General features: G+C 36.7%; 2 protein-coding genes across 2 annotated transcripts; one reads left to right on the top strand and one right to left on the bottom strand.

The window, feature by feature from the left end:
• The first annotated feature begins 6,963 nt into the window (after positions 1 to 6,963).
• On the top strand, positions 6,964 to 7,775 carry LOC112775142 (uncharacterized). The gene has a single exon (XM_025818619.3). The coding sequence runs from the start codon at positions 7,027 to 7,029 to the stop codon at positions 7,591 to 7,593; it is 567 nt and encodes a 188-aa protein (XP_025674404.1). The 5' UTR covers positions 6,964 to 7,026; the 3' UTR covers positions 7,594 to 7,775.
• Positions 7,776 to 12,103: 4,328 nt separating this feature from the next.
• On the bottom strand, positions 12,104 to 13,399 carry LOC140182411 (serine/threonine-protein phosphatase 7 long form homolog). The gene is made up of 4 exons (XM_072228607.1): positions 12,921 to 13,399; positions 12,648 to 12,735; positions 12,524 to 12,553; positions 12,104 to 12,421 (listed from the first exon to the last, which is right to left on the bottom strand). Exons 1-4 carry the CDS (start codon positions 13,397 to 13,399, stop codon positions 12,104 to 12,106), a joined length of 915 nt encoding a protein of 304 aa, XP_072084708.1.
• Positions 13,400 to 14,440: the final 1,041 nt, after the last annotated feature.

The raw sequence follows: 14,440 nt of genomic DNA, 5'->3' as shown, positions 1-14,440 counted from the left end.
TGATTAGCCGATGTTGTGACAGAGCATCAGGACCATTTTCACTGAGAGGACGGGATGTAGCCATTGACAACGGTGATGCCTAACATAAAGCTTGCCATGGAAAGGAGTATGAATTATTAGAAGAAGGCAATAGGAAAGCAGAGGTTCAAGGGGAACAAAACATCTTCATACGCTTATCTGAAATCCACCAAAACATCTTCCATTTACTTGATTGACGCTCATGATTTTCTTCTCGGTTATGATGATCATTGTTGTGCTCTAGCCGAGCATTAACTAATTGCGCAAGTTGATCTTGCATTCTTCAATTTTCCTCCGCCATTTGTTGATTTGCTTGTTGAAGCTCGGTCACCATCCGTAGGAGCTCGGACGGGATAGGAGGAGGAGCATCAGCCATGAATGTATTTTAAGGGTGTTTTTGGGACCTTTGTGAATGATATTTCAAAGTTGGTCGGCCCTTCTTCTAGCGCCAAATGTTCTTGCCTGGTTACTCCGAGATATAGCTCGTCCCCTGACAAGGTCGGTGAACTTCCAGAGTAGATCAAAATATACGTCGGCGATGGATGAACGGCGAGGGTGGGTACCTGCAAAGGTACTCCGACGCTCAAATTAGTATAAAGTGGATAGTAGATCTTATTTTTGGAAAGATATATCATACCTTTTGTCAGCTTTCCTTGTCTGCTTTATATTAGTGAAAAATGGTCGACCGTTTTCCTTAGGTTGTAACGCCCAAGAGGAGGATTAATTGTAAATCCGACGTTATTGATTAATGGTTGTTTATGGTCATTATGAAATCGTCGGTTATGATCGGATTTCAGACGTTACCGAGCTATAACTTGTAACCGATGCTTACTGGTCATATCAAGTTTCATGGTTGATCATGGTTAGAAAAATGAGGTAATCATATATAATAAACAAGTATAAAAATACTATGTGTTGTTGCTAAATTTGGCCGTTGTATAGCTCGTTCATTGGTGAATATTTGTAAGTTCTCCGTCAAGATGAGTTATACGTCAGTAAGGAAAGAATAAAAGGGTGAGTACTTGCAAAAGACACTCCGACGCTTAAGTCAGTAAGTGTTTAAGAGGTATAAAAATAATTCTATGAATATAGAATGTAAGACCTGAAATAAAAGTTATAATGTGTTTTGTTTATAATAATTCTATGAATATAGAATATATATAGAATGTATATAGAATCTATCTAGTATGTCCGGTGTATATATATAGAAATTGGTGCCTTTTATAGGCATAGAGTTGATGAATAGAGTTGATAGTATGACTGTTAATCATATTAAGTCAGAATAATGGTCATTAAGTCGGTAATGAAAATGTCGGTTACAGAATGAATGATAATTAAGGCCGAGTTATTACTTATAATGCACAATAAAGACCGATTTATAAGGCGACAGATTATAGCCCCAAGCTTTGTCTGCCAATCATATGATCCAAGCTAAGCTTAGAAAATAAAATGATTTATAACTCGGTTAAAAGATAAGTAAATAATGATATGGTGAGCCCCCAAGCTTAGTCGGGTTATTATGTCAGCACTTTTCAAAAAATAATTGAGTGATAAGAGTCATTCAATCAAGATAGTTGTGTGGGAGATACTTTTCCGCTTAAGAACAATTTCAGCATTTGATTATTGTATGTGAACTGAAAAGTTCAGAGATAGATATCCATTGACAGAATCGATTGTACGATCCGAGAATATAATGGTTAATTGTCTTAAAAAAATTTTCGGCCCACAACAACTTATTGATAAATTTCTCGCTCAAAGCAATTAGTTATTGAATATTTATAATTTATAGTGAAAGTCTGACATGAATAAGATAAATTGAGAAAATGAATAGGGATAAAGTCGCAAGTCGCAACATATATTGAATAATATATATTGTAAAAGTAAAATAGTTCAAAGTAAAAAAATATACCTTGAAAGTTGATAATTGTAGAGAAGAAGACGACATATATAAATGTCATACATGCCAAATGTGAATATCTGAATTTTGTTTTGTATGACATGCTTTAATTTGATAATAAAGCAATAAGATAACAGTTATTGAATTATACATTTAATATAATATTTCTAGCAGTTACAATATGACGAAGGATATTTATCGTCCAATAATAGTAAATTTTGAATGTTTGCATGTGTTTTTTCTTAACTTTTTGTATTAAACAAATAGCAACATAAAAGTTAATAGCATAAAGTGAATAATGTAACAGTTATATATAATTGATATACAATTAATTTTTTATGGAATCCAATTTTAAGATTTGAACTCATTATTACCGTCATTAATTGTATAAATGAAATCATTAAGCAATAAGAATATAATACATAATGAAATAAAAATACAATTGACATGGTTATTATATGTCATTATTGTATAGAACATATATTAAGGTTTGAATATAACTAATAAATCAGTAAATATTAGTTGCACAAAATATAAATACAAAAGTATGTTGAATAAAATATATACATATTTACTTGTGTAAATAGAGAACTTTGAAAAAATTAAATAAGCAAAATTGATAAGTTAGTTTGTGCTCGGATTGATTGAAAATCGAGTTTGTTCTCGAATTTTGATTGAAAGCCGAGTTTATTTTCGGATTGGTTCATTGATCGATTATGAGATGTGAAATATTATGATACATAAAATTGAAGCAATTTGAATATATAAAGTACATACTTTATAAAAAATTTCGATAGATTAAAATTTGATAAGAGGTATTAAATAAAATCTTAAACAAGATTGGTTCAAAAATTTGAATGTAATTCAAGTTTTGTGAACCAGAGGAGAGTAGGAATTATTTTACTCGACCCCACGGTAGGCGCCAATTGTTCTTGCTGAGTTTGGCCGCTGTATAGCTCATCCATCGGTGAATATTTGTAAGTTCTCCGTCAAGATGAGTTATACGTTGGCAAGGAGAGAACAAGGAGGTGGGTACCTGCAAAATCCGACACTCAAGTCAGTAAGTGTTTAAGAGGTATAAGAATAATTCTATGAATATAGAATGTAAGACATGAAATAGAAGTTATCATGTGTTTTGTTTATAATAATTCTATGAATATAGAATATATATAGAATGTATATAGAATCTATCTAGTATGTCCGGTGTATATATATAGAAATTGATGCCTTTTATAGACATAGAGTTGATGGTATGTTCGTTGATTATTAAGTCAGAATAATGGCGATTAAGTCAGTAATAAAGATGTCGGTTACAGAATGAATAATGATAATTAAGGCAGAGTTATAACTTATAATGCACAATAAAGATCGAGTTATAAGGTGATGGATCACAAATATACATAAAAATTAAGCCATGATATATTTGTGTATAAATATATAAATTATTTAATTTATTTTTAATATATATTTTATATTTCAATATATATTTTATACTGGTAATATTTTTGTATACATATAATAACATAGTTAAACAAATATATAGTTGAAGCATTAAAAAAATAAAAGAATAATGTATTTATTTAGTCTTTAATAATATTTAGACTAAGTCTTAATTTCATTTTTAATGTTTGAAAGGTCTTATTTTTATTTCAAATATTTTATTTTATTTTATTTTATTTTAGTCATTTAGTCAAAATAAAAATTTGTCTTCCAAAAATATCATTTTTTATCATAATTTCTTTCTAAATAACGATAAAATCATAATTGTAGTAATCACGGTAATTATTGTTGTAGTAATTTTATTAATTTGAGAGCAAAAATAATAAAATAATATGATAAAAAAAGGTAATAATAGATGAAAAATAGTATTTTTAGAAGAATAAGTTCTTGACTTGCATGCCAACAAGTTATAGCTCAAATAGCATAGTCTTTCTATACTCATCTAAAATTTGCGGCTTTGAATCTCCCTATCTTCGATAAAAAAAAATTTCTTGAGTTGCACAACCAGCATTACATAAAATGAAAAAATTAATGACTTCTTAAAATTAAATTATTTTTAATTAATTCTAGCTAAAAAATTAAAAATCAAGTTATTCATAATAAAGTAATTAAGCATTTTCTCAGTCACATAATCAAACTCTTATAAATATAAAAAAAATAAATTGCCATTTTTACTAATAGAAATTCAGAATGTTAATAAATCTACTCATAAATTTATAAAATTACCATTTTTATTCATGAATGATGAATTTTTGCTAACAAAACTATCCAAATTCTAAAAAGTTATTTAAAATTTCCAAAATATCCTCTAATATAACTTAACTCTAATTTTTCTTTTTACTTCACACCACCACTCCTCGAATTCCAAACCTTGCGTCAGAACATCAATTCCAACAATAATATTTTATGGTTACGAATTTATAGCCAAATCCAACGGGAAAATTGCCGCTAACGTCCGATACTAAATCCGATGGTAAATTCGATAGTATTCAGTATTTTTCTTGTAATGATCTAAGCTTCAGGAGTGATGTTTTTTTAAAAATCGAATATGTTTTAGTTCGGTTCAACCGACCAAATTTTTGGTTCAATTTTGATTTTTAAAATAAGTAGTTTTGTATATGGACCAAATTGGATTAGTCATCGGTTTTCGGTTCAACTGGTTTGACCGATCGATTCGGTCTGGTTTTCAGAACATTAGTAACAGCAATGGTGGCTTGGCAGTAGCGATGCCAGTAGCCACGGCGACAAGATCTGCTCATCATCGCCGCCCTTGCTCGAAGATCTGTGTTCGTCACTGTTGCTGCTCCATCAACGAGGGCCATGAACGTTTTCTGCCTTCCCTTCGCTAGCACACATGAGGTCTTGCATAATGGTAGCACTTTCGATTTCCTTGAGACCCGCTTTGATGACCAAATCCTTGGTATTTGTATTTCCTTTTACAAGAACATGGTGGACTTTGATTGGGACCATCTCCGACAACAGTCTCCATGCCAACGTTTCGACCTTGAAGCGTTGCTCACGGAGCTTTGAGGTTGGAAACTGAGGGATTCGAAAATTTGGCAATACGTCGTCGTCACAATCTTTTTTAATTTTTAATTTTTAATTTTTGTTGTTTTATTTTCTAATTTTGCATCTCCATAATCTGACTTATTATTGAATTGTAGATCTGTGATTGTTGAATTTGAATGCTCCACTTCTGTTGTTGTAATTTGAATTTGTGTATGCAGTTTTGTTAGTTTTGATGTTAAATCTGCAATATAATTTTGTTGTAGCATTATTATTTGAATTTGAATGTCAAATTCTGATGAATGCTTCTCCACTTCAAAATAAAATTTTCAAGAGTGATGAATAAATTCTCTTTTTAGTCATTTTCTCATTCTTTCTATTTCAACTTTCTCTCTTACTCTTCCTCTATTTTTTCGATGGTAGTGGTAGAGAGAAGAATTTGGGGATGGTGGTGACGTTAGTAGTGATGGTGGTGGCTGCGGATGAGAGTGGTGGCCTGGTGAGGAAAGATTTGGGTGGAAGTGATGGTGTGGAGTAAAAGGAGAAGTTAGAATTAGATTATATTAGAGGGTATTTTGAGAATTTTAAATAAATTTTTAAGGTTCGGATAGTTTTGTTAGCAAAAGTCAATCTTTCATGAATAGAAATAGTAATTTTATTTATTCGTGAATAGATTTATCATCTGTATTCAAAATTTTTATGAATAAAAATGATAGTTTATTCTATAAAAAATAATCATCACAACTTTATTTTTAAGTACATGTTTTTTTATTTTGGACTTGTTCTTAATTAAAAGTATTATTTCCATAACTGCTTTTTAAAAATAACTTGCATCATATTATAGATTCGTTTTCCAACTACTAATATACCTTTTGGGACTTAGCTTGCTCTTAAAGTCTAAATTAAAAGTATAAGTATCATAAGTTTTTAATTACTATTATTTGTTAATTTATGCTAATTTGGTTAAGAATACAGTATTTTCAATATACAATAAAAAATTTATCACGGTTAAAACTCAAAGTGAATTAAGCCAATTTACGAGGTAACTTTAAGTTCAACTCTTAAATATCTAAATAATTTAAATTTATAAGTTTGTGATCCGAACTCGAACCTGAATTTAATTAACGGTGAATGTTATGGTGTCTATCATTTTCTACTTAAGTTAGTAAAAAAAGTAAATAAATAATATTTAATAAATTTTATATAATTTATTTTTTATTTTAAACATTTTCTTTTTTACTTTAAAAAAATTAAGCAAGTCAGAGACACCGTAATAAAGACCCTATAAAACTCACCTTAATATTATATATTAAATATTCGAGTTTAACTTTGGATAAATCAATTTTATAACTATATATTACTTGTTATAATTATATATATATATATATATATATATATATATATATATTATCTATTTTATAATTTTAATTTACAATAGTGTTATATAATTTTACACGCACACAATTATAAATTAAAATTTATGTTTGTCAGTTATATATAATCTACTTATATTAATTCGATCTTTTACAATTCCTATTTTATTTATCACTTAAGAAAAATTCCAAACTTCTCATATTTTTTGTTGAATTAATTAATTTACTTTTATTTATCTAATAATTTATTATGCTTAATTTGTTAATTTATGAATTAAAAAATTCTAATTACATTTTTAAGAAAGCATACCAAAGCAACAAAAATTCCAAGTTATAAAAGCCCTATATATATATATATATATGATTCAGGCCATTTCTGTTACAGATATTCTTGAGAGTGTAACGTATTTCCTTAATTCACTTAAAACCGAAAACTATAAAGCGACGGATCTTTCTTAAATTTATAACTTTAATTACATTAATTAATTAATTAATTAATACCATCCCCCGTATCATCCTTAAAAAACAAAGACGTTTTTTGCGACAGTACGTGAGTTGCTACCTAATATATCTCTTATCTAGTTGAACATTTCCATAAGTAGTTTCCGTCTTACTCTAAATTTAGCGTTTCATAATTTATGATGAACTATAAAGAGAGCCCCTAACACCACTTAGAATTCATCTTCCCCCACCCAAATCAAACAATTATCTTCCTACACCACCATTATCAATATGAATTCCTCAACACAATCCTCCATCTTGTTCAGCCTTGTCTTGATTCTCATCATTGGCAATGTTGCACAAGCTCGTGTAAACTTGGGAAAATCCCTTCCCATAAGCGACTTGATAACTAAAGTTTGTGACGATGAACTGGTGATAGAAAAGGCAAAATGCATTGACATCCTGACATCAAACCCTAAGATTCTAGCAGCAAAGAGCCCTCTTCAGATCTCAAAGTTGATCCTTACCTTGGCAGTGAACAAGGCCGCCAAGGGACAGAAATTCCTTCAGACTTTGGCGGAGACGGACAAGTCTCCGGCGATTCAACAATGCGCTGGATCCGATTATGATGCTGTCATTGCATCCTTCCAGAGTGCCCTTAAAGGGATCGAGAACGATCCCATCACTGCAAATTATGATGCCAAGATCGCCGGTGATGACGCCGATAACTGCGCCAAAGGTTTGGCCGAAGCGAAGATCATTAACCCTGCTGTTACCAAGATCAACGATGAGATTATGTTGCTTTCAGACATAGCTTTTGGTGCAACAAATCTTATTGAGAGAAAAACTCCTCAATAGGGGATGGATTACTGTTGAAGAGTTTAGGGGGGACTTTTAGGGTGGGGGAAGGTCGGAAATAGTGAAAATCATTAACAACTTGTTGAATTGATCTTATCAATTCTCATGTATTTTAATTATTTCCTTTTTAATATTTAATAATATATAATCATTAAAAGATCAGAAGAAGGATTATTCTTAAACTCTATTCCTAGATAAGTGTGTTGTCACTTGCCAATGTGATGCAGCACCTTTCTCGGATTATCTCTCACCTTTGCTTCTGGTTTCTTTTCTTTTAGTTTACAAGGAAAAAATAATAATAATAATAAAAACTCACGTAAAATTATTTTTCTGTAAAGTTACTAGTTAAAAATAATTAGATAATTATTTGACATATTTAATGTTTTAATTTTTAATTATTAATTTTATATAAAAATAAAGGTAATTTACCAAATTAAAACTTTTGAGTCTTAATATTATCAATATACAACTTTTGAAACTTTGATATGAAAATGCAATTTTTGCCAACTTTATATAATTCGTAGGAGGGGTACTACGGATTAGTAATGCATGTAAACCGTAGATGGGATACTACGATTTACGTTGAATGATGAAATGCATAGAAACCGGGGTAGAGGTTTTACGGTTTTTATTGAAGTGTGCAAATAAGCATAAACCGTGGGAGGGATCCAATTTATGTCTGGACCTATTTCGCCTATAAATACCCACCCAGGAGAAGTATTGTGATGTAGAGGGTCATTTTCACTTCTTTAAAAATGAGTGAAGAGAGTTTTTTGGTCCTAGTCCACGGCTCTAGGAAAATAAAAAAAAAAAGCAAAAGGCATGGAGTTAAGTTCACTGACAAGGAACCGGTTAGTGTTTTTGTGCGTTCCACGAATACTCTGTCAGAACTAAAGATGAGCATTTTGCAAAAGGCAAGGCTGTGTGGGTCGAAGTGGGTGAAGAAGCTGTTTTACAAGATTCCAATTGCGATTGTTTCAACTAGGGTACAGTATGAAACGTTTGTGATAGGGTCTGACGAAGACATGCAGGTTTTGTTTCATTGTCGGCGTAGTTTTTCGGAGGTAAGAATACATGAGCTTTATGCCAAGTTGGAAGATGGTTTTGATAGTTCTAGTGCATCGGCACCGAATCCTCAGTCGATGACGGTGGGGGTGCGTCAACTTTGATGCCTGTTGTTGCAGCTGGTGGTCTGTTGGCTGAACCTCCATCTGTTCCAATTGCGGCAACTAGGTCACTTGGTTTGATTCCTGGACTGTTTGGTGAGGATGAGCCAAAGCATATTGAGAATGCGATGCGAGAGGATGATCTGGATGATGAGCCAGATCACATATTGGGAGAAAGTGAGGAGGATACTCCCAGGATGCCACCAGCACCTCGGGGGCCATCGAGTTCTGGTTTAGGCCAACAACCGCCACATTTCTCCACGTTGAACTTGGATGCAATTGGCCAGCACCCGGACATAGATCCCACCTCCGAAAGGGAGGGGTTACACGAGGGAAATCTTTCTGGAGAGTTTTAGATTGGCCAATCTTTCCAGACTAAGGAGGAAGCTGTGTTGAGTGTTAAGGATTATAGCATCCGTCATGGAGTTCAATATCGGGTGATGGAGTCAGATCATTTGAAGTTTCATGGGAGATGCAAGGAGTTTGGGAATGGTTGCACGTGGTTGGTTCGCATCACACTTCAACAACGTAAGGGTACTTGGGAGGTTAGAAGGTACAACGGACCTCACACTTGCTTGGCGACTTTGATTTTCATCGACCATCGACAACTCGATCACCATGTCATTTGTGCTAGGATATTTCCATTGGTTAGGGCGGATGCAGTGGTTACGATAAAGGTGCTGCAAGAAGCTATGGAGGCAACGTATGGATTCAAGCCTAGTTATAGGAAGGTGTGAATGGCAAAACAGAAGGCAGTTGCACAGATATGGGGATTGGAAAGAGTCCTATACCGAGTTGCCCTGTTGGATGCTAGGGGTACAGGCCACGATGGATGGTACCGTGGCAGTGTTGAAGACTTCTCAGGTGCGTGTTGGTGATCAAGTTGATGAGTCAACGAGGTACTTTCATCGTCTTTTCTGGACATTCCCTCCATGCATTGAAGCATTTAGGCATTGCAAGCCACTAGTTAGCATCGACGGGACTCATCTGTATGGGAAGTATGGTGGGACTTTGCTGCCGGCAATCGCGCAAGATGGAAACTCGAACATCTTGCCTGCAGCCTTTGCTCTCGTGGAGGGTGAGAATGCAGAGTCTTAGGCTTTTTTCTTATCCCACTTGCGTCAACATGTGACCCCACAAGAAGGCATTCTAGTAATTTCTGACAGGCACAATGGCATTAAGGGTGTATTGGAGGCAACTGACAGTCCGTGGCAACCACCTCACGCGTATCGAGCATATTGCATTCGACATGTTGCCGCTAACTTTGCCCTAAGTTTCAAGGGTCAGGATGCGAGGAGGCTCCTAGTGAATGCAGCGTACGCAAAGACTGAGGCAGAGTTTGACTATTGGTTTGATATCATGAGGACTGAAAATTCGGCCATGTGTGAATGGGCCAACCGACTAGAGTACGATAAGTGGACCCAACACTAGGATGGAGAAAGACAGTTCGGTCACATGACCACGAATATATCTGAGTGTGTAAACTCTTATTGAAGGGGACCAGGAATCTGCCGGTTACTTCACTAGTGAAGTCTACATATGGGAGGCTGGTAGAGCTTTTTGTCATCAGAGGACAGACCGCAGAGTCACAGTTGGGATCTGGGCAACGATTTTGCCAGGCAATGGTGAAGGCCATAGAGTGGAACTTGAGAGACTCCAGATGCTTCACTGTTACTCTGTTTGATAGATATCAGTCTAAGTACACTGTGGCTGAGACAACTCCTATTGGTAACTTTTCGCTTGGTACGTATCGGGTTTTCCTCAGGGATCGCACTTGTGACTGCGGGTATTTTCAGGCTCTTCATTACCCGTGCTGCCATGCGATTGCATGCTGTGCCCAATCCCGGTTGAATTGGGCTACCTACATTCATGAAGCCTATACCTTGAGGGAGGTTTTTAGTGTATACCAGATGGGGTTTCTACCCCCTATTCCAGAGGGTCTCTGGCCACCTTATGATGGTCCGGCGGTCGTACCAGATCCTAACATGAGACGTGCAAGAGAAGGTCGACCAAGCTTTACCAGAATCTGTAACACGATGGATGAGGCCGATACTAGTAGGCCGAAACGTTGTGGCCTATGCAGACAGACAGGACACACTCGCAGGTCTTGCCCTCAACGAGCATCAGCACCCGGGGCCGATCCATAGGTGTTATGATTATGTATTTTCCATATTTGTTAGGGTGTTATATGTTGGTCTGATGGGTATGTAGTTTCTATTTTTTTTCTTTTGTTGTATTTTGTGGTTATGCTTATGTAGCTTTTAAATTTGTTAGGGTGTGATATTTTGGTATTATCATTATAGAGTATGTACATTTTGTGTATTTCATTTAATGTAATGTGGTTATCATTTGTGACCTTCAGCTTAACATGTGATTCTCTTGAGTATAGTTGATTTTCTGTTATTCGTGGTTATGTTCATTACACGAAATAGAACTTCATAATTAAACATAAACATAAATAAACCGTATACATTAAATAAACATGTTCACACTTAACAATACATAAATGACACAAAAGCCGGTGACAATAAACATAAATAACCAAAAGCTAAATAGCTACATAGCTACGGATCCTGGTGATCCTCATCCAACATGTGGCTGTCGTCTCCAAAAGCTCCTAGAAGGTGCGACCCTGTACCACACCGAGCAGCTCGTCTTACTCTGACTGGCCTTTGAGGCTGCTCTGAAGGAGGATCAACCTGCATACCCACACCATATGCAGATAGAGGTGTCCCTCTCATACTAAACCAACTATCATACGGGGTACTAGCAGGCTCGTTTAGGTCCACATGAAGCTGTGGCTAATGCTGAGGTGGCTGGGGCTGGTATGCCTGAATCTCCTCCATGTGTGGACGGTATCCCTGCACATCATCCATCTGGTCCTGAGGTGCCTGTGAAGGCTGATACTAAAAATGATGAGGAACCTCATCCACGATGATATCTGCGAAGTCGGCAAAGAACTGTGAACTGCCGGCATGAGCATCTATGTCCATAGTGAATGTCGGGCCCGCCAGGTCATCATACATCTGGTGGGGGCTTTCATACACAATCTGAGATGTCGAGACATGGGTCAGCGGAACCTCATGGGAACCCTCCTCACCCTGTGCTGTGGATGTCTCCGCAGGCCAAGCAGAACCAACCCCTGCTCCACCACCCCGCCGTCTCGCTCGGCCACGACAGACACAATGGTCAGCCTGTCCTCCTCCATCGCCATGGGCATCCTCATCCTGAATCATATCATCCAGCCATCTCCACTCCCGGTCAGTCACCTGGGTACTAATGCATCGTCGCCTCTCCACGCGCCTGTTATCAGGCACATGGGGCATCGGTACCCGCGGCGGAGCCTATGAAGACCCTCTTTGGATGGCCTCCTGAGTGATCTTCTCCACTTTGGGATCGGCAAATGACAAATCGGGGGACAGAAACCTGTGGGCTACACTGTACCACCAGCACAAAAACTCTGCTGACAACCTGGGATTAGCCACCCAGGGGACACTCAAAACGGCGTCCACTCTGTTCTGCCAACTCAGATGCCACACCTGATAGTATGACGAAAACCACCTATCCCCGTCCCTACCATCCTTGGCATGAAGCCAGTCAATATTCGATGCTGTGTCTGGCACGTGCTGAACGCCGCTGAGTTGCGGCAACACCCTATCCACCTAGTGCTACTCAATGACGGCGAAGTAAATCAGACAAGTACATGCACGCCATAGTCGACTATGCTCCTCGGCTAGAATCTCCGGATGAACAACGGCCAGCACCTCCAATGCAGCATAAGGCTCCCAAACAATCTACAATGTTTACAGCTTGATCAATTAGTCTGTTAAATACTTATCAAGTATGAAAAAAGGAGCTAAAATTGGAAACAACAGACACAAAACTTACATCTCGATCACCTAAGCGGTCCAACAGAAGTCTACACTGGATGACTCTCTCCTCCCTAAAGTCGGATATCGGTAAATACGTGGCCCACCTACACAAAGATATTGTTAAATAAACATATAAACTGATAACAGATAAGTTAATTACTTTAACCTTAAAAATAAAAACTGAAATGGCAACTGTCTTGAGTATCGATACCTGGAAGCCAACGAAAAAGAAAAATTGTCGAATCCACGCGGTCTGAGACTAGGGAACTGCCAGAAGATCCACGACTACAGTAACTGGAGGGGGCCGGCCAAGTTCGTCACATTTCTATTTGCAACCCGACACATACATCGATATAGCCATGCTAATGCTGCCGAAGCCCAACTGTAACTGCCCATCTCATCAAGTCTCGCCACAAAGGGTAACCACCGAATGTGAACCCGATTTGCACTCTTATCACCGAACAACTGAGTGGATAGCAGCATCATAATATATGCTCGTGCATATATCTGCACAGTATCCTCAGTGGCATCCTGCGGCAGCACCCTGAATCTCTCATGAAACCAGGTGAAGTGAACCGTAAACTGCTTCACCTTATTCGGTGGGGGAAGCTTGCCAAAGAGTTCTTGAAACCACTCCCAAGCGAGTCGGCCATCCTCCATCAGCTTCTCAAAATCTATCAGGCACCCGGATACAGGTAAACCATCCACGGACAACCCTAGCTGGTATGCGACATCCTGTAGCGTGATGGTGCACTCATCAAATGGCATGTGAAAGGTGTGCGTCTCAGGACACTACCTCTCAATGAATGCGCTGACGAGGGGTTCATCCATCCAGAACCACCTCGTGTTGAGTCTCGCCAGGTGGTACAGACCTGCCCTCTCCAGATACGGTATGATCCGGTGATGCAGAGGCATGTTCTGTTGCCTCCGGACACTAGTGATGCACCTACTAGGCTGTAACAGGTAACATAAATAACCAAAAATCAAGTCAGATTGCATCACTAACAACCATTCTAAGTTCAGATTAATAAGGCTATAATATACGACACAAATCTTTAAGTCAACATAAGCAAATACTAAACATAACATGATATAGTCTAATTCTTACGTTCAACAAAGCTAAAAAACAACACTTATCATTTTTTAAATTTAAGAGCGCAGATATAACCATGATGTTCAAGTTACAAAATCTACCTTTTAAACCTACATGTTTAAAAGTTCAAAAGTCAAAACTTTGTTTTCAAACATGAATGCTTCGAAAACATCAAATTTGAGTTTGAACCCTATGTTTTAAATATGAGAGGAACATCACAATACTTAAATATTTGGACCTATTTCCTAATTTCAAAATCCTAATCCTAATTAACAAATCCTAATCCTAAATAACCCTAATCCTAATCCTAAATAACCCTAATCCGTAACCTACATTTCTCAGTTAAATGAAATACAATGAATAAAAGATAGCAGGCTTACCTCTTTGTTGATGCTGCCGGCTACGTGCGCAACACCGTTCAGATGGTAAAGACTGCGTTCGTCTACTATGATCCCGACCCAAAAAAAATTCCAATCACTCCACTTTTCCTTCTCTTCCTCTCTCTAGAAACGAAACTTTCTCTCACTAAGATCTTTGGAAGTGTTTCGAAATGAATAATCTGCTGAACTCCTTTCACGTATTAATAGTAGAGCATAAACCGCTGGACCCTTTCTACGGTTTATGCGTATTTGCACACTTCAATGGAAACTGTGGAATTCCTACCACGATTTCTATGCATTTCATCATTCAACGTAAACCGTGGTACCCCATCCACG

Source organism: Arachis hypogaea, chromosome 19, assembly GCF_003086295.3.
Source record: "Arachis hypogaea cultivar Tifrunner chromosome 19, arahy.Tifrunner.gnm2.J5K5, whole genome shotgun sequence".
Lineage (NCBI taxonomy): Eukaryota > Viridiplantae > Streptophyta > Magnoliopsida > Fabales > Fabaceae > Arachis > Arachis hypogaea.
This window is presented reverse-complemented; position numbering and strand designations above follow the sequence as displayed.